General features: G+C 35.5%; 1 protein-coding gene and 1 pseudogene across 7 annotated transcripts; one reads left to right on the top strand and one right to left on the bottom strand.

Annotated features, from left to right (window-relative positions):
- Positions 1-13,103: 13,103 nt before the first annotated feature.
- LOC130720470 (uncharacterized) lies at positions 13,104-16,042 on the bottom strand. 7 transcript variants are annotated; one of them, XM_057571393.1, is made up of 3 exons: positions 15,682-16,042; positions 15,502-15,569; positions 13,104-13,947 (listed from the first exon to the last, which is right to left on the bottom strand). In XM_057571393.1, exon 3 carries the CDS (start codon positions 13,945-13,947, stop codon positions 13,285-13,287), a length of 663 nt encoding a protein of 220 aa, XP_057427376.1. In that variant the 5' UTR covers positions 15,502-15,569; positions 15,682-16,042; the 3' UTR covers positions 13,104-13,284. The 7 variants fall into 7 exon arrangements, with proteins under 7 accessions (XP_057427376.1, XP_057427315.1, XP_057427447.1 ...); XM_057571332.1 differs by having other exon boundaries at positions 15,686-16,042; XM_057571464.1 differs by having other exon boundaries at positions 15,691-16,042.
- Positions 16,043-20,334: 4,292 nt separating this feature from the next.
- Positions 20,335-25,764, top strand: LOC130738103 (uncharacterized; annotated as a pseudogene).
- Positions 25,765-26,156: the final 392 nt, after the last annotated feature.

Below are 26,156 nucleotides of genomic sequence, written 5' to 3'. Positions count from 1 at the left end.
CCTTTTATTTTCGTTTTTCATATCTTCAAATAAGATGATAGAAAATATGGATTACATATTAAATTACTTTTTTTTACACTATATTATTGTGATTTCCTAAAATCTAAACTAATACGGATGAGTATTCTTATTTTTTTTAAAGCAAGAACATTCAATTAAAAATTGCAATACATATATCTGGTCGAAAAACACCATATTCAAGTAAAGCATACAAATATTTTGGATATAAAATTCAATCAATCTAATTGTTCACCACCAAGATAAATAAAAAACACAAAAAAATCCATAATTGACTTTTGGTTGGTTTAATTTTTCACAAAATTAACTCGTTCATGACTCCAACATGAATAACATGTGGATCATCTTTATGAATCCCGAACCAAACAGAATGATTCTCTGTAAGGTTATTCACATTTATGAATTTCTTTCACATCTTCTTCAAAGTGCATTCAGACTCTCGCCTTAGGCTCCAAGCCAATTCACAGTAAAATCTTATGTTTCTCTAATCTCGCAGAATACAATAGGTTGACTTTTGGTAGCAAAGCTGCTTTCACAATCTCTGCTGGAAGTACCTATAAGATAAAAAAATAAATTTAAGTCACATCAAATTAAAAATTATTTAAGAAAAAAAAAATGTGCAAGTAAAAAAGAGATCACAATATTTCTTTTATCAGTGATATTAGAATTCTGCAAGTCAACTTCTGTATAGTGAAACCTTTCAAAATTTGAGAACTCCGATTCACTGGAGTAATCAAGTGGTTGTTGTTCAGCAATCTCCCAACCTATACCAAATGATACAGGAGGCGTTGGATAGCTGATTTCATTTTGTTCATGATCTAACACTTTTATAATTTCCAAATTAGTAGCTCCGGCATAACACAAATTAACTCATCCTCCATCATCCAATCCATAATAAAACATCAGTCCTCTAATCCCACCAGCAAAAAATTTGTTGTTGCATTCCGTCTCGACGCTGATGTTAAATTTGTTTCCGACCGGATCTCTGAAAGTTGCCGTTGTCAATAGCCTACTTCCAAAAAATGAAAAGTCAAAAAGACAAAATTATTAGATTAACTTCTATGATCAATAGTCTTTTTGTTGGCTTATACTGTATTTCCATGATTCACTATTTGTTCTCTACATGATAAAATAAATGGAAATACAAATTAGGAAAATATTAGAAAATTCACAATACAAAATGAAAATTTAGATTTATAAAAGAAAATTAATGTATCCTGAAAGTTCTGGAAAAGTGCTTCAAGCAAACTAATTGATGCAGAGTTAAGTACAATAAAAAAAATGATGTAAACATTCCAATTTTCCAGTGTAGTGAACAGTGGAAGGAGAAAGATGACTAAATAATAATTTTGTCTCAAGATGATCGAAGAAGTAAAAAACCGTTCGAAGTATTGAAAATTTGAACTTCTAATTTTTGTAACTGGAAAAATTTCACGTTTAGATGCTTACTGAAAATGTTCCCGAGCAATTAATTATGAATATATTAAAACTTGTTTTTAATATCTGGATTATTATTTGATATAGATGATAAATAAATACAAATATAATTATATGTTTAATTAATATGATTATGATATAAGAATTGAATATATAATAAATTGCATGATTTTTATTTTTTTATTTCGTTTTTTCCATATCTAAATAATTCTACACAATTTATAACATATAAAAGATGCGATATTTACTCTCTCTCTCTCTCTCTCTCTCTCTCGGATTCTATATTCACAATCAAATTGTAATGGTTCTGTGTGTGTGTGTGTGTTTTTCAACTTTAAAGGTTTTTTATGTAGGAGCTTTATACTATATAATTAATAAATATAGACTATTATTTTTCACTAATTCCCCGTGGGAGCCCTATTCACAATCAAATTATAATGCTTATGTATATCTACTCTTAAATTATTTATAAAGTATGAGAAACATACTAAAATTAAACTAAAACATATACTTTTCAACTTTAAAGGTTTTTTATGTAGGAGCTTTATACTATATAATTAATAAATATAGACTATTATTTTTCACTAATTCCCCGTGGGAGCCCTATTCACAATCAAATTATAATGCTTATGTATATCTACTCTTAAATTATTTATAAAGTATGAGAAACATACTAAAATTAAACTAAAACATATACTTTATTAGTTCCAACTTAAAAATATAGACCTTTTCAAAAAAAAAAAAAAAACTTGAAAATATAGACTATATTTGTTAATTTATTTCAACTCCTGTGTGACTAATATTTAGATCAAAACTTCATATTTTTTATATATTTACTTCTGAACTTAAGGAAAAAAAATTACATTAAATTTTATTTTGTTGTTACTTTTACTTGGAAATATATTAATTTAAATGTAATTTCCCGTGGAATCCCTATTTTCAATGTTTTTATAAATCTACTCTTAAGATTATTTAAGAAGTACGGAAAAAGTACAAAAATTATATTAAAACATATTTTTCTATAAGTTTCAATTATTTTCATGCAAATTTTAATTGAAAATGGGAATCAAATTCCTATTATTATAGTGATAACTATTATTTTAATTGAAAATTGGAATCAAATTCCTATTATTATAGTTTACATTTTTTTATGGTGAACTTTTTTTTAGTAAAGAAACCTATTTCTTTTGCCAAAAATACCCATGGAGTGTTTTACTATATAATTAATAAAATATAAACTAATTCTGTTCATTTTTCTCTAATTCCCTGTGGGAGCCATATATTCACAATCAAATTATAATGCTTTTGTATTAATATTCTTAAATTATTTAAAAAGCCTGGGAAAAGTACTAAAATTACAATAAAATATTTTCTAATAGTTTCAACTTAAAAGTATTTCATGCAAAATGTACCTCCACGTATGGGTTTTTAAATATGTAACTTAAACATAAAGCGATATATGTTCATTTATTCCAATTCCAGTAAAAAAAATTCTAAAATTATATTTGAAATTTTTAATTTTTAATTTTCAACTCAAAAATATTTTAATATAAAAGTTATTCCCCGTGGAATCTATACTTTCTTAATCTTTCTTAATTTTATTTTTTTCTTAATCTTAATAAATAAGAGAAATCAAGTTGCATGTTGAATTGTTGATCTTAATTACTCAATACAACTGGAGTCATGCACTTGCATAGCGAACAATAAACTAAATATGTTCATTTTTTCTCTAATTCCCCGTGGGAGCCATATATTCACGATCAAATTATAATGCTTTTGTATATATATTCTTAAATTATTTAAAAAGCCTGAGAAAAGTACTAAAATTACAATAAAATATTTTCTAATAATTTCAACTTAAAAATATTTCATGCAAAATTTTCCTCCCCGTATTAGTTCTTAAATGTGTAACTTAAACATAAAGCGGTATATGTTCATTTATTCAAATTCCAGTAAAAAAAAATTCTAAAAATATATTTGAAATTTTTTATTTTTTATTTTCAACTCGAAAATATTTTAATATAAAAGTTATTCCCCGTGGAATCTATACTTTCTTAATCTTTCTTAATTTATTTTTTTCTTAATCTTAATAAATAAGAGAAATTCAGGTGCATGTTGAATTGTTGATCTTAATTACTCAATACAACTGGAGTCATGCACTTGTATAGCGAACAATGGGAAACTTAATTCATAAAGTGTGTCATGTAGAATGTTTTACTATACAAATGTTTCTTTTGTACATAACGTAGATCCAATTTAAGCATCCTTGAAAGCATGCACTTCACCAATCTACTACCCTTTGGTTTCCTCCTATGCTTTTGGATCACAGTTACATTTCTTTGACATACTCATCTATAATTGTTGGACACATCACACATTAACAATTGCTGAAATCTGCATCAAAGAAAACTTTTGGAAGTGATTTCTTATCATCTCCTGCACTTTGAGGAGTTTTAATAGGGCCTATAATGGTTGGGGTGAAGGGAAGACTATCATCAAGAAAAATAGATGGTCAACATAAGTATTTCATGCAAATGCTATAATGAAACTAAAGATGAAAAACCAACAATGATAAAAATGACATGAGCAAGATATTTATGGGAAAAATCCACTCAACTGCTACCTATCTGATCATCCATTTTTTGACATAATATGTTTTACTCAAATATTGGGCAATGTTTCCCTGAAAAAAATTAGAAAAATATAAGATGTAAAACAACAACACTGATAAATTTTTAGTGCAAGAGGGACAAAGATGGGTTCAATGGCGTCAATATATAATAAGCAAAGTTTCTTAAGTCAAACCTCTAAAATGCTTTAACATAACTCTATACCTACAACAATGCACACTAAGCCAATGAAGTGAGAGACAAAGGAATCCATTACATGAAAACACTAATAAAAATGAAAATAACAATAAAATCCATAAAAAAAAATTCATAGAGCTTCAGTTGTACCTAGTTTAATTCTCACGATTTCTTCAATTATGGGTTAGTAACCTCTTCACTGTAGTTTCAAAAAAAAAAAAAACCCTCTTCACTGCCTTATATGACTTCAAGCCACATCAGAAATTGTAAGTAATAATATCATAATCTAAAAAGAATACAAAAGATGATAATCCTAGACCAGAAAGCACAGAGACGAAAAATAGTGCATGCTTCATCAAACCCACACAGATCCTCCTCACAATGAATCAATGTTCTTAAGAAAGAACCACTTTTAGATGAAACCCCCAATTTCTCCAATTCAAATTCCATATCCAATTTACATAGCCTTCATTCTCGGAATCGTCGCTAAAATGTAGAAAAGTCACATTCCACCGCCGTCATCACCCTCTCCAACTGTGCCTTCAAAAAATTAAGGCCAGAATCCCTTCTAAATCAAAAGTCAATGTGAAGAACTTGAGGTGCGGTGAGGTGATTTGGTAACAGGAAGAGTTTTATATAGTTGAGAAGCAGAGGAGCCTAGAACGGAGCAAGAGAAAAGAAAACGTGAAAATATTCAAACCTGTTGTGTTAATTGGATAGAGTGGGCGGTTTTGGCAACCCAATAATAATAATTTATGGTGATAGGCACAATTTAAAGTCACAATTTTTTCAAATTTTGAAAACAATATGTTAGTCTTGATAATCACACACAATTAATGATGAAGCAGGAAAAAATTGGTCATAGGCTCGTTCCATGGAGTAGGAATAAATGTTTTAGAACTTGAGTTAAAAAAAATTAATTGTAGGCGTGTACCTATGTCCAATTAACTTTGGCAATTCAAAATAATTTAATTTAATCAAATGCAGTTGGTAATTCGAAAATCTGCACAATTTTTCTTCATTAGTGGATCCAGTTGTCTATTTAATGCTATTTAAGCACATTAAAAAAAAAAAAAAACGAAGAAGGATTAGCTAATTGGTTGTGTTTTGTTTCTTTTTCTGTTTTGTTTTTAATTCCTTAGCCCCAAAAAAATAGACTTCATTTAGATTAAATCTGATTGGTCATGAATTGGTTTTTGAAATAGCATTAAATATTGTAAACAAATTTTTAAAATGGTTTATGTTGTTAAATAGTGATTGGCTTAGAAGTAGGAAGTGAATAGTTAATGTGAATTAATAATGAATGTTAGTCAAATTTAAGTTTAAAAGTATTTTGAAAATAAAGAAAATTGCACGTGCAATTACATGGCTACCCTTCGATAAAAACAATTAGCAAAGATGATAAGTGTTAGGACTAAAAAGAAAAAGAAATCAGAAACGAATTAATGTGGTACATTGAATCCCATCAATTGAGTATTAAACATATTCAGAATTTCAATGGAAGTTTGGCTTGGAAACAATCAAATGGAACTTAAACGTAATCAGAGTTCCAAGGTTTTTTTTTTTAAGTCAAACTAAAGGTTTAAATAATTTTTTAGAAAAAGTTTGATTGGTCAATAAATGGGTAGTGGGAAACAAATTCAAGAGGTATCATTAATAAGAGGCATTATACTTATTAAAAAATTTCAAAATATAAATAAATTAAGTGGCTTATTACCTAGCTACCCTCAACTTAATTCCAATTATCAAAAGTACCACTTTGAAGTTTCCAAAAGTAGTAATAACATTTTCTTTTTGATTTATTTAATTCTTGGAAAAATGGTTGAAAGGTCCCTCAATGCTTGCCAAGTGTCAATTCTTTCCTTCTTATAGTTTCTCTTTTATATTGTATTTAGATTTAGATAGATAGATAGATAGATAGATAGATATATTAACTATTTTTATTTTTAAAAATACAAATTACCTGCTAAACTTCCTATTGCAGGTCAAAAGGTACATGTGTAACCTTACACAACTTTTTAGATGTGCATGCTAAATTCCTCCCTTATTAAAACCTGCACTAATTTTTCTTCATTATTGTACTCATCATCTATGAAAAGTAATAATAATTTGAAGATTAGTTTGATGTCTTTTATTTGCTCATATATGTCACTTCAAATCTTTGCAGTAAACTAATTGTTATATAAAAAAATTAAATGAAATAATACAACATTTACATAAATAATTAAAATTATAATTATTCAACTTCCACAAAATAAAATCAAACACATTCATCATAAAAAAAACTTTCAAATATATGTTCTTTTTATATCTAAAATTAATGAAATTGTTTTAATTCCTAAACTTTCTTAAAATAAATGTACCAAGATAATATAAATTTAAATTTTTTCACTCTATAAACAAAAACGAAAATTCTTTGTGTCACTGTGTGCCCCCGTGCAACGATATATTTTTGATCCCTTATTCATATCCCTTTTCATTTTTAATTCATTATTTTAATAAAATACTTTGTTAAAGCATATCAAAATTATTATATTTTCCATTATTTCCATTCTTCATTTAATTTTTCTACAATTTAATGATTAAAAAGTTACATTTGAAATTGTATTTCATTTCTTATTCAATAGTTAGGCCAAAATAATAACTCTGTTGGTTTAATATTTATCATTAAAGTTCCGGAATGATAGCTCAAGTAATAAGAGTTATGAGACATACGAGTTGGGTAAGGAAGATCCAAAAATCAATTCCTAAGGGTGGAATTTATCTTTCTAATGTACCAAAAATAATATTTTATCATTAAAAATAAGTTGTCTCAAAATACAAAACGTGGTCAATTTCTTTAGTGGAAAATGTTGTTCATTCTCTAACAACAAAAGTTATTTTGTTACAATTAGTAGAAAAACCACTAAAAACAATAAAATAGATTTTTTACATACTTTCATTACTACTATATATCTAAATCACTATCATATATTTAATTGAATTTGTCCCCGCATGATAGCTCAAGTGACAAGAGTTGGGGGACACCCTAGAGGGTGTAACTTATCTTTCTGATGTATCAAAAATTTAGTTAAATTAATAAATTACTTTTAACATGTATTAATATTGAAATATATGGTATGTTTTAAGTTGCTGGTATATATTGTAAATTTCAACCGAAGTTTTTTTTTTGTACATCGGAAAGATAAATTACACCCGTCAGGAATTGATCCCTGAACCTCCTCATACCCAACTCATATGTCCCCCAACTCCTACCACTTGAGTTATCCTACATCTTTTACCTAAAACACTTAATTAAGTTAACCAATTTAGAAACTAAACCTCCATGCATCGCACGGGTATAATCCTAGTTAGGTTCAAGTAACACTCATTTTACTTTCTTCTAATGATACATTTACACTCACTTTCTATTCCATCTCATTTTTATACAATTTACTTTCTATTTCTCTTTGCATTTCCTGTCAAATCACAAATCATATCACTCATTTTTCTCATTTCTCTTCCTATTTACATAAGATAAGATGGAGGTGGAAATGAGATCTACACAACATTATTCATGAAAATAATAAGTTACAACTTTTTGAGTATATTAACAAACCTAAAATCATAAACTCATTCTAAAGTTATAACTTTATTGTTCACTATATTAAAAAGTAAATATACTTTATTAAATGATATTTTTATTTTTAATTAATTTTTTTCTAGTTTTAAATAGCAGTCATTTTCGCTTTCTATTAAAAAGTTTAAATTGTGAATTTTACATTTTAGTTAACTAAATTGCGGTTAATTAACATAAATACGAGCATATTAAAGTACAAAGTGTAAGATCAAGATTTGGTCATGTGGTACAACTCTATGTTTTGATGATAACAAGTATTTATTTGTGGATGAACAACTATGATTCTCTAATGTTTGTCTTGAGTGTTTTGACAAACAGGTTCTGATTCTGACACCAGAAGATATATTCGTCAGAAGTTCTGAAGATCAGAAGATCTGAAGATCAGAGGATCTGAGGATCAGAGGATCAGAAGGATCAGAGGATCTGAAGATCAGAGGATCTGAGGATCAGAGGATCAGAAGATCAGAGGATCAGAAGATCTGAGGATCAGAAGATCTGAAGACCAGAAGCTCTGAGGGACCAGAGGCTCTGAAGGTCCAGAAGCTCTGAAGGTCCAGAAGCAGAAGTTACGAAGGTCAGAGGATCCAAGCATCCCTCTGACTCTGATCACCAAGCTTCACAAGTTCCAACACGAAGCATAACTCTGATCAGAAGTCATTGGTTAAAGGCAAATGTCTCTATCAAGAAGTACAAGAGCAGTGTACTATTCTGACAAGCCTACCTACCAAGGTTCAGCCACAGCAGGTTCTGGAAGTTCCAGAAATGCCCTCCAACGGTCATATTCTCTCAACAGAAATATCCTTTGCACTCTGGACTATAAAAGGCTGAAGAAAAGAAGAAAGCTAAGAGAGAGAAACCAAGAGCTGCAATACAAGAAAAGATTCAAGCCTCTACTTTCTTCATCGGTTCTTATTTAGTTTACACTCAGCTTATTTAGAAGCAAACCTTTGTAAACACCAACCTCAAACAGTTGTTTGATTTTCCTTAAGGGACCGGGTAGGTCAGTATCCTTAAGAAGACTAAGAGAGTGAATCTTAGTGGTGATTCCTTTAGGAGATCAAGGTTGATCGGATCCAAGAGAAGACTAAGAGAGTGAATCTTAGTGTGAGCTAAGTCAGTGTATTGTTAGTCACTTGTATGTTTCAAGTGCAGTTGTAACAATTATCTAATTAGTGGATTGCCTTCATTCTAAGAAGGAAGAAATCACCTTAACGGGTGGACTGGATTAGCTTGAGGGATTTATCAAGTGAACCAGGATAAAATACTTGTGTGCCTCTCTCTTCTCTCTATCTTTACCATCTATCTTAGAGAAACCGAAAAGATTTACTTTAAATCTTAAGGGGAAAGTTTTTATATTGAAAACGCTATTCAACCCCCCTTCTAGTCGTTTTTCACACCTTCAATTGGTATCAGAGCGCAAGTTCTGATTACCACACTTAACAGTGTTCAGTAGATCCGGGCCAGTGTGAAAAACTCATGGATTCCACCACTACTACAAGCAAATATCAATACAGTGCAAGACCACCTATCTTTGATGGTCAGAGATTTGATTTTTGGAAAGATAGAATCAAAAGCTTCTTTCTTGGCTTTGATCCTGATCTCTGGGATTTTGTTGTTGATGGCTACACCCCTCCTGTCGATGATCATGGTGTAAAGATCCCAAGGGAGAAGATGAGTGAGGATCAAAAGAAGGAGTTCAGAGATCATCACCGATCAAGAGCTATTCTGCAAAGTGCCATTTCATATGAAGAATATGAGAAAATTACTGATCGTGATTCCGCTAAGTGTATCCTTGATTCCTTAAAGATGACACATGAAGGAAACAAGAAGGGGAAAGAATCAAAGGCGCTGTCCTTGATCCAGAAATATGAATCCTTCATCATGGAACCTAACGAATCCATTGAGGATATGTTTTCCAGATTTCAGTTGCTCGTAGCTGGAATACGACCTCTCAACAAGAGCTACACAACTAAAGATCATGTCATAAGGGTCATCAGATGTCTTCCTGAAAGCTGGATGCCCTTGGTGACTTCAATAGAGCTCACAAGAGATGTTGAGCATATGAGTTTAGAAGAACTCATCAGCATACTGAAATGCCATGAGCTGAAGCGCTCTGAGAAGGCTAAATCTGAGAAGTCAAAAGCTCTCCAAGCTGGAGCAGAAGAATCTGAAGAAGCATCAGAAGATTCTGATGAAGATGAGCTGACTCTGATATCCAGAAAATTCAACTGCATCTGGAAGCACAGGCAGAGCAAATACAAAGGCTCATCAAAGGACAAAAAGTCAAAGAAGCATTTCAAACCAAAGAAAAGTCTGATGGTGACTTTTGATGAATCAGAGTCAGAGGATGTTGACTCTGATGGTGAAGTTCAAGGACTCATGCTATTGTCAAAGACAAAGGAGCAGAGTCAAAGGATGCTGTTGACTCTGACTCAGCATCAGAAGGAGATCCTAACTCATACGATGAAAATGAGGTATTCGCTTCTTTCTCAACCTCTGAACTGAAACATGCTTTGTCTGATATCATGGATAAGTATAACTCTTTATTGTCTAAGCATAAAAAGCTGAAAAAGAACTTATCTGCTGTTTCTAAAACCCCTTCTGAAGATGAGAAAATCATATCTGATTTGAAAAATGATAACCATGCTTTAGTTAATTCTAACTCTGTGCTTAAGAACCAGATTGCTAAGTTAGAAGAAATAGTTGCTTGTGATGCCTCTGATTGTAGAAATGAATCTAAGTATGAAAAGTCTTTTCAAAGATTCCTGGCTAAAAGCGTAGACAGAAGCTTAATGGCTTCAATGATCTATGGCGTAAGCAGAAATGGAATATATGACATTGGCTATTCTAAACCAATTAGAAATGAGCCTTCTGTGCCTAAAGCTAAATCTTTGTATGAATGCTTTGTTCCCTCTGGTACCATATTGCCTGATCCTTTACCTGCTGAAGTTGCTAAACCTCCTCTTAAAAAGGGATCTTTCTCTATGTCTAAATATCATGCAAAAATTCCTTTACATTATCATGTTGAGAAACCCAAAGTTGTCAGAACTTCTGGGTTAACTAACAAGAAAGGACCCAGAAAGTGGGTACCTAGGGATAAGATTATATATGTTGCAGATATCTTCAATAGGTCCATCGAAACTCCAACCATGGAACCTGGACAGTGGATGCAGGCAACACATGACGGGAGAAAGGCATATGTCCCAAGATCCAAAACTTGAATCTGAAGGTGAAGTTAATCTTGGAGGCATCAGTAGAGTAAGATTTGGTCAAGTCAAAGCTAGCTGAAAAAGCTTGCAGAGATGAGCATGACCGTTTCAGAAAGAAACAAAGACTCAGAACTTGACAAACCAGAAGCAACAACATCAGAAGATGCTACTACAACTTCTGACTTGCGTCATCAGAAGAAGAGTAGGTTCCTAGCTTCTCATTCTGAAGTATCTGAAGATGAAATTTTGTCCAGAACGGAGATGTCACCAGAACCACACTTCTGCTCTCATCAGAAGATACACTAATCAGCAGCCAAGTATCCCTTGGTATTCCTTCTGAGGGGGAGTATTTCGTCTTATGCTCTTACTATTTTTTTTTTCTTTCCCACCTTCATTCTTTTTGCTTATGACAAAAAGGGGGAGAACTTATAGTATCTTGACAACTCCTATATTATTTAGCTCAGAATCTAGATATTACTAACATTGATATTAAGTATTAGATTCAGGGGGGGGAGCTTAGCTCAGAATCAAGCACGAGTCTTGGATTCAGAAGGAGCAAGATAAACTATACACATCAGGATAAGTTTTAACTCTGATACCTTATACTCTGAGTGTATTCAGTTTATTTGTTTAGAGTTGTTCATCAAAATACATGGTTTTGTCATCATCAAAAAGGGGGAGATTGTAAGATCAAGATTTGGTCATGTGGTACAACTCTATGTTTTGATGATAACAAGTATTTATTTGTGGATGAACAACTATGATACTCTAATGTTTGTCTTGAGTGTTTTGACAAACAGGTTCTGATTCTGACACCAGAAGATATATTCGTCAGAAGTTCTGAAGATCAGAAGATCTGAAGATCAGAGGATCTGAGGATCAGAGGATCAGAAGGATCAGAGGATCTGAAGATCAGAGGATCTGAGGATCAGAGGATCAGAAGATCAGAGGATCAGAAGATCAGAGGATCAGAAGATCTGAGGATCAGAAGATCTGAAGACCAGAAGCTCTGAGGGACCAGAGGCTCTGAAGGTCCAGAAGCTCTGAAGGTCCAGAAGCAGAAGTTACGAAGGTCAGAGGATCCAAGCATCCCTCTGACTCTGATCACCAAGCTTCACAAGTTCCAACACGAAGCATAACTCTGATCAGAAGTCATTGGTTAAAGGCAAATGTCTCTATCAAGAAGTACAAGAGCAGTGCACTATTCTGACAAGCCTACCTACCAAGGTTCAGCCACAGCAGGTTCTGGAAGTTCCAGAAATGCCCTCCAACGGTCATATTCTCTCAACAGAAATATCCTTTGCACCCTGGACTATAAAAGGCTGAAGAAAAGAAGAAAGCTAAGAGAGAGAAACCAAGAGCTGCAATACAAGAAAAGATTCAAGCCTCTACTTTCTTCATCGGTTCTTATTTAGTTTACACTCAGCTTATTTAGAAGCAAACCTTTGTAAACACCAACCTCAAACAATTGTTTGATTTTCCTTAAGGGACCGGGTAGGTCAATATCCTTAAGAAGACTAAGAGAGTGAATCTTAGTGGTGATTCCTTTAGGAGATCAAGGTTGATCGGATCCTAGAGAAGACTAAGAGAGTGAATCTTAGTGTGAGCTAAGTCAGTGTATTGTTAGTCACTTGTATGTTTCAAGTGCAGTTGTAACAATTATCTAATTAGTGGATTGCCTTCATTCTAAGAAGGAAGAAATCACCTTAACGGGTGGACTGGATTAGCTTGAGGGATTTATCAAGTGAACCAGGATAAAATACTTGTGTGCCTCTCTCTTCTCTCTATCTTTACCATCTATCTTAGAGAAACCGAAAAGATTTACTTTAAATCTTAAGGGGAAAGTTTTTATATTGAAAACGCTATTCAACCCCCCTTCTAGTCGTTTTTCACACCTTCACAAAGATGGTATGGTGACATATGTATTTTTTTAAAACACGGTTATAGAGATGAGTTATATAACACCCTACCCATTGCATGCATGTAATCCCTAATAAAAGAAGATAAAGAAAAGAAATACAAATGTGCTGCTTCAGTAATTTGTCCAGACATCCCTTCAAATTGAACCGATTGATACAACATATATAATCAACCTCTATGGTTACTATATCCTCAAGCATCAACATTTATTTTGCTTAGAAAGTCTAATACCATGCATTATTGAAATTTTATCCAGATTTTTCAAATTCTCAACTTAAAAAGGCAAATCATCATGTCCTCCATCAATAAGGAGCTTTTTACCAATCTTATATGATGCATAGGCATCAACGCAAGCATATTCAACTTGAGCTTTGGTCAGCTCTTTTGATTCCCATTTACTTAAGCACACATCCTTCGACTTCTTCATGTCAAGACCCACCAGCTCCTTTGCCAAACATTTTAATCCCGGTAAAGACTTATATCTACCGGGCCATTGTTTCGTTGCCAACCTGGCTACATCTATGCCGCCATTGCACTCCAACCAATGATCCATCTCAAGCTTTTGAATATCTTGTTTCACCCCAACCCCAACAAATTTGAATTCTGGGTGTGTCATGAAGCTTCTGAGGGACATGGGAATATAGTCCATGTGATGTAGCTGGAATATTAGGCACTTGTCCTCAACACAAAGTTGAAGGATTGCTGTTTTCATATCCTTCCTTTTGTCAGCAGGCATCCATTCAGTGTCCAACCCTACTAGCATTTGGCTTCCAGCAACATGTGTTGATGAAACTTGATGAACCCATTCCTGTGCCACAATGGCTTTGTTTGTCACTGTGGTTTCAATTGTTAATCCGTTCAAGAGCACCAAGTACTTGGAAGTTGATTCCTCGAAGATCACAGTGGCATTAGTATCACTTGAAGGAGCCATGACCATCTTCCTGTTTAAACTTTTATCAATGAAAAGAGGTTGCAAAAAAGGAATAATAAAATTGTAAATAAGATTATACATCTAATCATAAGCTTAGTGTAAACACTGCCCTCTTTTTAATTATTCCACTCATGTACACATTTTTTCACATATAAGTCTATTATATAGCCTTCTCGTTGACGCCATGACATTATATGCCTCCAAGCTTCAATCTCTTAAATTCCTAGTGAACGTGGTGCCCACAACTCCTCAAATTGAAATATATTTGCCTTAATGATTAGTGTATACAAGTTTGCTGGAGACAGATGATCTCCTCATACAAGTTTAATTCGTTTTTCCATTCGTGACTAAAAATCATGATGATTATTTATGCATATTAAAGAATTCATGTCAAACATTGGCTAAAATCTTGGTAGTTATTCATGCATTGCATTGGTAAATCCTGACAACATTAAATCCATCTTAATTATTTTTATTTGCTTATAAAAAAATATTGATTACTTTAATTCTATAATAATTATTCCATCTACTAATAATACTATAATACTCTATAACCAAAAAAAATATAATACTATTAAATTGCATTATTGTTGAAAATTTAGATTCACATATAAATTGTAACAAAAAAAAAAACACACGTGTAACCAAAATCAGATTCTCATATCAATGAGAATAAAAATATATCACTGTAAAAAAAGGGAATAAAAATATATCAATCTGCAAGTTGTGTGGCATTTTCAACAATAATGCAATTCAATCTTTAAATAAAATCCTCTTACATCCCACGAAATCCAAACTCTGCCATGTCTAACACCCAAATCTACAAGTTCACAACCACCACCACCACTCCACGACAACCTTCATCGCCGCGCGACTTTCTCCACTGTCTTCTTCCAATCTTAGTTTTATTTAAAGATTTGGGTGGCATTTTGAAAATCAGATAATTTTCTTGGTATTTTTTACACTTTTCCTAAATTTTTTAAATAAGGTTATTTCTCCGGTAGTCATTTATTATGGAGAAGTTTCATATTTGTTTACCTTAATCTATAATTTTTTTTACATCGGAAAGATAAATTACACCCTGCAGGGATTGATCCCTAGACATTCCTCTTCTCAACTTATATGTCTCACAGCTCTTATCACTCGAATTATCATTCGGGAACCTATAATCTTATCATATGTAATAAATTTTATAATTTACAATTAAAAATATATTAACTAAGAGGGTTAAGAAGGTTGGTGTAATGGCTTAGGACATTATGTCCCTTAATCAAATGATTGGAGTTTGAATTATAACTTATATATATTGTAGATAGAAAAAATTCATTGGTCAGTCAACTATCATTTAACACACTAACCTTGGGTGAGAAATCAGTTTTACCAGCTATGAAAATACTTGCTCGAGAAAATGAGTACCACTGATAGTTGACTCCAAATTTTCATATTTTATAAATGAGTACCAAACAAATCCCAAGAAAAATTACAAACAATAAGAGGCAATAACATCAGTGGAAATAACATGAAGTACCATGAAAGGGTGAAAGTCAAATCCGTACATACCTCACCGATCAACAAGTTCTTCTCCTTCCTTCACGAGAAATCAACGACGACAATCTTTGAATTGAGTGCTGTTTGAAAATTAAAAGAAAACAAGATCAGATTAATAAGTTAAAGATTTGATACATGTCAAAAAATTTCAGTATTGATTGATTGGTTGAATGATTGATTATACCGACATACATACTTAACTGAAGTATGTTGTACGTGAGAGCAGCATATAAATCAAAAGCTTATTATCACAAATGTTTGTTTGCGGCAAGTGGAGCGCAACTTCGTGAGTGAGGAACTTATATATTGAATTAGATGGAGCTAGGTCATAATCAATTTTTCCGTGCAACAGAGGTCTTCTGAAATGGTCGTTTCCATGCCATTCAATATTTTCCTAAAACAAAAGTGCAAGTATCGTTTCAAAACAAAAAAAAAACAAAAAAAAAAGGCAAGTAGCTAGTTGAGAAAGTTGACCAAGGCGCCTTTTGGAGAAAAAAAAGATACTAGAAAAAAAGAAAGAAAAAGCTACTTGCACGATTAAAAAAAAACTCGCCTTGCTAATCAAATATTAGAAAAACTAAAGTAAATCTTGATGTGGAGTACCTTCTGTTGAAGGACTCGCTTTCTATTCCTTAGTTGTCTTTGTTGTTAGTAGTTTTCCGATGTATCAAAAAAAAAAACTAAAGTAAACGGTTAAATATATTTATGATCATTTTGTAGAAGGTTTTTTTTTTCTTGATACCTAATATGGAAGTTGAGAGTGAGGGAGTGCAATCCAAAGTGACTGATCCGCAACCGGAGGAGAAGCCACCGGAGAGGAAGGACACCTTCAAGGAAAAGGTTATGGGCGCTTCAAAGGCCCAGCCAGCGAAGATCTGCATCCTTGTGAAAGAGAGAATCATGAAGTTGGACCTGGTAGAAAGGAACAAGTTGTTTCCTATAGTTTCTCCTTTGAACCGAAGGCGTATGTTGAAATATGTAACCCCTGGGAAGATTGCTTGATGATCAAGCTGATGGATAAGCGCATCGGCTATAGAGCCCTTTGCGAGAAGTTTCTAGGCTTGTGGATATGACGTTCGAGATATCCATCATGGTTACTTTCTTGTCAAATTTGATTCGGTTGGAAATAAGGAAAAAGTGATGGTTGGAGCTCCTTGGCTAATTTATGATCACTATTTGTCAGTGAAGCCATGGACTCTCGATTTTGTGGTTGCAGACTCAAAGATTAACATGACGCTGGTCTAGATTCATATCTCATGCCTGTGTTTCCAATTCTATTATGAGAGTATCTTATGCATCGTAGCTTCAACAGTGAGAATTCCGATTAAAATCGACATGAATACAACGAGGAAAGTTTGCACATATTTGCGTCGAGATTGACCTCAACGAGCCTGTTGTGGGAATGGTATGTCTTCTTAACACATGGTACAACATCGAGTACGGGGCCTGCATCTCCTATGCTCAAAGTGTGGGTGTTTTGGCCATATTGCTCGCAACTATGCTACACCACCAGTGAAGACGAAGGACTCGGGGACGATAGCTGGCAAGGACGCGAACAAGACAGGAGGAATGAAGCCAACGGTTGAAGAGACGGTGACTAGGGCATCCCAGAGCACATGGGAGGCTGCAGTAGACGTGGGATCCGTTACAAACCAAGGAGACCAAACAATGAAGTATGGAAAAAATCACGGAGACCAGTCCATGAAGGAGGGCGAGAATCATGGAACAATAATTAAGGATATTAAATGCATTGATACTGCTGATGGCAATTGGCTCATTATGGAAAAATGAAAGAAAACTCAAATTTTCTTGGATAAATGCATTGATCCGTTACAAACCAAGGAGACCAAACAATGAAGTATGGAGAAAATCACGGAGACCAGTCCATGAAGGAGGGCGAGAATCATGGAACAATAGTTAAGGATATTAAATGCATTGATACTGTTGATGGCAATTGGTCATTATGGGAAAATGAAAGAAAACTCAAATTTGAAAGAAAGCCATTAAATGTGAGTTGTAATGGTAGCAGGCCGCAAGTTATGGAAAAGATTATGGGAGACAAAATAGGAAACACCTTGAATACGTTGGGAGGTAAAAATAGAAAAGGGTTTAAGGCATTGTTTGTGAATAAAGAAGATAATAATGCAGCATTACTAAAGCCAATGCAATTCACCGAACGACCTATTTTGAAATCAGAAGGGAATCTGACAAACTCAATCATAAATGGGAAGAAATGACTTAGGAAGGAAGCTTTTAAACCCAATGATATGGAAAGACCAATATCTCTAAGGATTGGAGGAACCATGATGACCAACCTGAGTATGCATGCTTCTTCGAGCAAGGATATTGGGAGGTCGACGAAGGTCATCAGCGGGACAACAGTGTATGATCTAACTGATGGACTGCGTACCACTATGAATTTGGTAAATTAGGATAGAAACATATATGTTATCCTTGATGAGGAAAGCAGACAAAAAAACATGCCCATTAGCCTGAAGACTCTTGTGAATAGTGGGGCACCCTTCGACCCAGGAAGGAGCATCCAGAGTTCTCAAAGCCCAGGAGGTGTAAGTTCGGAGCACCTAGGCACCTGCCTTCAATAATGTGTCTATGGATAGTAAAAAATTGAATATTATTGTCTAGAACATCAGAGGAGGAGCAGAAGCTCAAGGCCATGTTGCGCCTTGAAAGAGAGATAGGAATATGAGCAAATTCTTCTACAAGAGGAGTTGATGTGGTACCAAAAGTCACGAGAGAATCGGGTCAAATTTTGCAATCACAGTACTCGCTTCTTTCACACCCAAACTAGTGTTCGATGGAAACAAAACAAAATTCATGGGATGTTCTTGAAGGATGGCAACTGGTGCATAGAACCGGACATGTTAAAGGAGGGCGCACAAGGTTTCTTTATTAAACTTTTTTCTATTGATGTTCAGATTAGCAAGAACCATATCATGGATAATAGACCACCAACCCTCACTATTGGAGATCGATTGGAGCTAGTTCGATAGTGTCATTCGACGAGGTCCGTTAGGGTGGTATGGCTATGCATTCCTTCAACGCACTAGGTCATATGGTTTACATGCCTTCATCTACAAACAGTACTGGCATGTACTAGGATATAACATTCATAAGATGGTTGCAGAGGTGTTTCAGAATGGGAGGGCGGACCCTAATTTGCTTGAAACCTTGATTTTTCTTACTCCTAAGGTGGGGAACGCCCTCTACTTTAAGGACTTGAGGCCAATCAGCCTTTGAAATGTGACATACAAGATAATCACTAAAGTGCTGGTGAACAGATTCAGACCCCTTCTAAGTGATCTTGTGGACCCTCTTCAAGGAAGCTTTATTCCGGGGAAAGGCACGATGGAGAACATCATCTTGGCACAAGAGGTGACTGATGAGCAATATTTTACCCATTTTATATAGCCTTAATTTGTCATTATTATAGATTATTCGTAATTAATTGACCTTGCTTGACAGAGATTTCTATTATTTGGTCTAATTACGTTTATTCTTATTTTCAGGTTTTATTTGACATCAAGGGCATTTTGGAGAATTGCGGAATGAAGATTTGATTGTGCTGGAGTGAAGATTGTATTTTAGGAAATATTAGGATTTAATTTCGGAATAAATTAAGTTTGATATCTTTCAGATTCAAACTTATTTAGGTTGTTATTTTAAAACTCTATCTTTAGGATTTATTAGGATTTACTGTTATCTTTTAGGATTTGATTTTGATTAGGATTTGTGATCTCAGCTCCTATTTAAGGATTTGTACTGAGAGAAACAATTACCTTTTGCCTTCTGCTTATTATTCAGTATAATTTCGTTTTCAGTAATTACTAGAGTTCTGCTAGGGTTTATGCTTTTATTCCCTACTTCCTCCAATTTAATTGCTGAATTCGCCCCATCCATGGAAGGCTAATTCCTTTCAAACGAATTCCTTTGCAAAGTATATCGCGCTCTTGAGGTATAGTGCTTAATAGAATTCGCATGATTAGTTTTCTTCATCTCTACTTCTGGCTTAGGTTTGCTTAATTCCTTATGATTAGAAATAGAAGATGATGTATGTTCGCTTAGTTCATATTAGGGCGTAAAAGATTCTTAATCGCTTAGTTTAGGAATCTGTGAATTAGTTATCGCTTAGTTAATTAATTCTCACGAACTAGGAAACTAATAACAAGAATTGATCTTTAGATACCCGTGATTGAGTAGCGATATACTGAACAAAGGGATTCGTCCGTCTTTACTTGATTATATTAATCTGTTTTTACTTTCTGCTAGTATTTTGAAACTGAATCACAACCCCCCCCCAGTGTGTGTGCGTTGTGCGTTCTTAATACTGAGTCTTTGTTGAAACGATAATCCTTGGGAAACGACCTAGGAGTCACTTCCTAGTTACTACAGTTTTCTAAAATAATCATTTGTATCGGGTACGGCCTCGATCAAATTTGGCGCCGTTGTCGGGGATTATCGTCTTTACCAAAGGTTCAATAGAGTTAGTATTAGTAGTATTAGTATTATTATTAGTAGTATTAACAAGTTCGATCTCTGACGCAGGTACTGGATTTGTTGGTGAAGGTAAGGATTAGTGATTTTTGAAGGATAATTAGGCTGTAACTTCAAATGGCCATATCTTTTGCTCCAGAACTCGGAATTCAACATAATTTATATGCTTTTGGGGTAGAAAAAAATTTCCAATTCATCTGTGACCGCTACGCTGCGATATCGATTTTTAAAAACGCAAAAAAAGGCCTTCCGCCAAAAGTTTTTTTTAGGGTTTCGAAAAAAAAAATTATTTTCAAGTTTTCAATTGATTCTGTTTGAAATAATTAGTGTTGCATGACTAGGGCGAATCCTGGGTTTGTGCATCCATTAATTTCTGAAATAGATAGAGAATTTCATAGGTTAATTAGAGCACGTAGAGCTTTTGTAATTGATCCTCATTCAAGTGATTCTGATTCTGGCCTTGATTTTGAATCTGATTTTGTTGCAGCTTCTGATAACATGGCTGAAGAAGGACCGCGAGAGAGAACATTAAGGGAGCTGGCTGCACCTGATTTCACCTACGAAAGCTTGTGTATCCAGTATCCTGAGGATGTACCATGTGTACTCAAAACTGGACTAATCCATTTATTGCCTAAGTTTGGTGGTCTTGCAGGTGAAGATCCTCATATGCATATCAAGGAGTTTCGTACTGTCATATCCACCATGAAGCCTCCTGAAGTTGACAAAGATCATATCTGTTTGAAGGCTTTTCCTCATTCCCTTCAGGGAACTGCAAAGACTTGGCTGTATAACCTGCCTCCTTCATCCATTGCAAGCTGGGACGACCTGAAAAGAAAGTTTCTTGAGAAGTTCTTCCCTGCCTCTAGGACAACTTCAATCAGAAAAGACATCTCAGGAATCAGGCAGCTACATGGAGTGACTCTACATGAATACTGGGAAAGATTCAAGACACTATGTGTGAGCTGCCCCCATCACCAGATTTCCGAGCAGCTCCTAGTTCAGTATTTCTATGAGGGTTTGCTCAACATGGAGAGACATCTCATTGATGCTGCTTGTGGAGGTGCCTTGAATGACATGACTCCTACTGAAGCCAGGCAGTTGTTTGAGAAGATGGCTGCTAATTCTCAGCAGTTTCACACAAGGAGTAATGATGCTGTTAAACTCGTTAATGAGATTGGGACAGATCCAAGGATGGACAAGCTTGAGAAGAGGATGGAAACCATTGCCAGATTGCTTACTCAATTGGCCATGAGCCAGAATAAACCCTCACAACAGGCAAAGGTTTGTGGCATTTGCACTAAAGACCATAATACTGATGTTTGTCCTACTCTGCAGGAACCTGAGAATCCTGAAGCATATGCGGCCAACATTTTCAACAATCGACCTCAGCAAAATTATGATCTGTCATCTAACAGATATAACCCTGGCTGGAGAAATCATCCAAATCTTAGATGGTCTGATCAGTCACAACCTGCCCAAGCACCGTTTCAGAATAATGCTAGACCATATGTGCCCCCTCCAGTGCAACAACATGCGAACAACCCTGCTGCACCACAAACTAAAGAACCTTCGTTGGAGGATATGTTGAAGCAGATGACAACCCAAAACATGCAGTTCCAACAAGACACCAGATCCTCTATTCAGAATCTGACCAACCAGATAGGACAGATGGCTACTTCAATAAACCAGCTACAGTCCCAGAATTCTGATAAGCTGCCCTCTCAGACGGTTGTCAATCCAAGAAATGTGAGCGCCATCACCTTACGGTCGGGGAAGCAAATTGATGCAGATCATGGACCAGAGCCAGAGTCTGGACCTGAAAAGGAGACAGAGACCACTGCCACAAGAACCTTCCAAGTACAACCACCTTCCATTCCTCTTCCATTCCCTCCGAAAGCTATGCCAAGCAAAAAGAAGGAAGAGGTAGATAAGGGAATCTTGGAGATATTCAAGAAAGTGGAGGTGAACATACCTCTACTTGATGCACTCAAGCAAATTCCAAGATATGCAAAGTTTCTGAAAGAATTATGCACTTAGAAAAGGAAGCTGAAAGGAAATGAAAGAGTTCGCATGGGGAGAAACGTTTCTGCAATCATAGGTAAAGCTGGTAAACCTGCTCCTGTTTCTGATGTTCCTGAAAAGTGTGAGGATCCAGGTACGTTTTCTGTTCCTTGTGTCATAGGTGATACTAAATTTGAAAATGCCATGCTAGATCTAGGAGCTTCAATTAATGTGATGCCTATGTCTATTTTTAAATCTCTTTCACTTGGACCTTTGAAACCTACGGGTGTTGTCATCCAATTAGAAAATAGGAGCACGGCACACCCTACCGGTTGGGTAGAGGATGTTTTGGTTAGGGTTGGTGAACTTGTTTTCCCTGCTGATTTTTATGTGCTTGAAATGGAAAAAGGATCTTCCCGTAATACAGTTCCTATCATTTTGGGGAGACCATTTTTAAAGACAGCCCGAACCAAGATAGATGTGTATGCTGGAACATTGACTATGGAATTCGGTGATATTGTGGTTAGGATAAACATTTTTGATGCTATGAAACATCCACCTAAAGACTATTCTATGTTTCATATTGATTTGCTTGGTGAACTGCTTGATGAACATGAATCTGATTTCCTACATGATTATGATTTTCCTTCACTAACTGGGTCATACACTTGTCATACATGTACTGCTACTGAAATGTGTGATTCTTGCATTGATCAATTTTTGGACACTGTTGTTGTTGACTCAGATGTTAAGAAATCTGATTGCACTAACCCAGTTGTTGAAGTGCAGGCTGCAGAAACTGTATCTGCTAGTTTGGTTCCATCTGTTTTGCAGGCACCCGTATTGGAGCTTAAGCCCTTACCAGATAACCTCAAGTATGCTTACTTGGAGGATGATAAGAAGCTCCCTGTCATTGTTTCCTCAACCCTTCATGAAAATCAAGAGGAAAAGTTGCTGCAAGTACTAAAGAAGCACAAGAAAGCTATTGGTTGGACCTTAGCTGACATTCCTGGGATTAGTCCATCCATGTGCATGCATAGAATACTCTTGGAAGAAGGAGCGAAGCCAGTAAGACAACCACAAAGGAGACTCAACCCAATGATACTTGATGTTGTGAAGAAGGAGATCACCAAGCTGCTACAAGCTGGAATTATATATCCGATCTCTGACAGCCCTTGGGTGAGCCCAGTTCAAGTGGTCCCTAAGAAGACAGGACTTACCGTAGTGAAGAATGAGAGGAACGAGCTTATCCCTACTCGAGTGCAAAACAGTTGGAGAGTCTGCATTGATTATAGGAGGCTCAATCAAGCAACCAGAAAGGATCACTTTCCTTTGCCCTTCATTGATCAAATGCTTGAGCGCTTAGCAGGTAAAAGTCACTACTGTTTTCTTGATGGTTTTTCTGGGTACTTTCAAATTCACATTGCTCCTGAGGACCAAGAAAAGACCACATTCACTTGTCCCTTTGGCACTTTTGCCTATAGGAGGATGCCCTTTGGCCTATGCAATGCCCCTGGTATATTCCAGCGGTGCATGGTAAGTATTTTCAGTGATTTCTTAGAGAGTTGCATCGAGGTCTTTATGGATGATTTCACTGTTTACGGATCTTCATTTGATACATGTTTAGATAATCTAGATAAAGTTTTGCATAGGTGCATTGAAACTAACCTTGTTTTGAATTATGAGAAGTGTCATTTTATGGTAGAGCAAGGCATAGTTCTAGGTCATGTGATTTCTAACAAAGGCATAGAGGTGGATCCTGCCAAGATAGATGTTATTTCACATTTGCCTTACCCCTCTTGCGTGCGAGAGGTGCGTTCTTTTCTTGGTCATGCAGGTTTTTATCGCAGGTTCATTCAGGATTTCAGCAAGAGAGCCCTTCCTCTTTCTAACTTGCTGCAGAAGGAAGTGGCGTTTGATTTTGATGAGAAATGCAGAGAGGCGTTCGATTGCCTCAAGAAAGCCTTGACCACCACTCCTATCATTCAGGCGCCGGATTGGACAACCCCTTTTGAGCTTATGTGTGATGCCTCTAATTACGCATTGGGTGCTGTCCTTGCTCAAAATGTAGATAAGTTGCCTAGGGTAATATATTATGCATCTAGGACTTTAGATTCTGCACAAGCGAATTACACAACCACTGAAAAAGAACTTTTAGCTATTGTGTTTGCTCTAGATAAATTTAGATCATATTTGCTAGGTTCTAGAATTATTGTGTGCACTGACCATGCAGCTCTAAAGTTCCTGTTGAAGAAGGCTGAATCAAAACCTAGGTTGATCCGATGGATGCTCTTGCTCCAAGAGTTTGACTTGGAGATTAGAGATAGAAGTGGAGCATAGAATTTGGTGGCCGATCACTTGAGTCGGATAGAGAGGGATGCTGATACTCTTCCCATTAGAGATGACTTTCCGGATGAGCGGCTCTTTAATATTTCAGTTTCTTTTCCCGCACCCTGGTTTGCTAATATTGTTAATTATTTAGTTGCTTCTGTTTTCCCTCCATTTGCATCTCGAGCTCAGATTGCTAAGCTTAAGAGTGATGCTAAATATTATTGTTGGGATGACCCCTATTTGTGGAAGTTTTGTACTGACCAGGTTATTAGGAGGTGCATTCCAGATCATGAGATTGAGCCAGTCCTTCAGTTTTGCCATGCTTCTGCAGTGGGTGGTCACTTTGGACCCCAAAGGACAGCACGCAAGGTGCTTGATTCTGGATTTTACTGGCCCACCATCTTCAAAGATGCGGCAAGGATTTGCAGCACCTGTGAGCCATGTCAGAGAGCAGGCGGTACCATTTATTGGAGAAAAGAGATGCCTCAGCAGCCCATGCTGTTTTGTGAGGTCTTTGATGTATGGGGTATCGATTTTATGGGTCCTTTTCCTGTTTCTTTTGGTTTTTATTATATTTTGCTTGATGTTGATTATGTTTCTAAATGGGTGGAAGCTAAGGCCACCCGGACTAATGATTCTCGAGTTGTTGTGGATTTTGTTAGGTCTAACATCTTTTGCAGGTTTGGCATTCCTAGAGCAATCATTAGTGACCAAGGCACCCATTTCTGCAATAGGTCCATGCAAGCTCTTCTCAAGAAATATGGGGTTGTTCATAGAATTTCCACACCATACCATCCTCAAACAAATGGGCAAGCTGAGAATTCCAACAGAGAGATAAAGAGGATCTTGGAGAAGACGGTCCAGCCTAACAGGAAGGATTGGAGCAATAGACTTGAGGATGCTCTTTGGGCCCACCGTACTGCTTACAAAGCACCCATCGGAATGTCTCCTTATCGCGTTGTTTTTGGTAAGGCATGTCATCTTCCAGTTGAGATCGAGCATCGGGCTTATTGGGCTGTGAAGACTTGCAACTTGGCTCTTGATCAAGCTGGTGGCGAAAGGAAGCTTCAATTGAGTGAGTTAGACGAGATCCGCTTGGAAGCCTATGAGAACTCTAAGTTCTACAAAGAGAAGACCAAAATATTCCATGATAGCTTGATTTCCAGAAAAGACTTTTTGGTTGGACAACACGTGTTGTTGTACAACTCTAGGCTTGGCCTAATGAGCGGTAAGCTTCGTTCTAAGTGGATTGGTCCTTTTGTTGTTACTAATGTGTTTCCTTATGGTACTGTAGAGATCAAAAGTGAATCCACAGATAAGAGCTTCAAAGTTAATGGTCACCGCCTCAAGCATTTCCTCACCAATCCTTCTCTTGTGGATGTTACCATGGAAAATGTTTCCTTGGTTATTTCCGCCCTCCTCCCGCCATGAATCAGGGAGTTTTCTTTCTCCTTCTTTACTTTTATTGCACTTGTTCAATTCCCTATTTGTTATGCTTCATTGGGACAATGTGTAGTTTAAGTGTGGGGGGGAGATTAGCTTAGGTAGAATAAATTAGATGAATAAATTGATGCATGCTTCTCTTTGAATTCTTAGGTCTTGTTTAGATTATGAGCATTTTCTTTCTTTGAACTGAGTCATGATATCTTGTGATGTGAATCCATGCGTTCTTGTTGTCAAGTTACTTTTGAAAATTGAGGGGTTGAAACAATTATGATAGACTTAATTCCCCTGTGAGAGTTTTTGAGCCTTAACTGTAGGTGGTCAACTGTATTCCATCTTTAATCTTTCTCTTGTGTGATTGCACTCTTGATTACTTGCAC

Source organism: Lotus japonicus, chromosome 1 (assembly GCF_012489685.1).
Source record: "Lotus japonicus ecotype B-129 chromosome 1, LjGifu_v1.2".
NCBI lineage: Eukaryota > Viridiplantae > Streptophyta > Magnoliopsida > Fabales > Fabaceae > Lotus > Lotus japonicus.
The sequence above is the reverse complement of the archived record's forward strand: the minus strand, read 5'-3'. Positions and strand labels throughout refer to the sequence as shown.

What these genes read in the sequence shown, in the direction of transcription:
- LOC130720470 (XM_057571393.1), bottom strand. Translation starts at nt 13,947, where the DNA reads ATGGTCATGGCTCCTTCAAGTGATACTAATGCCACTGTGATCTTCGAG.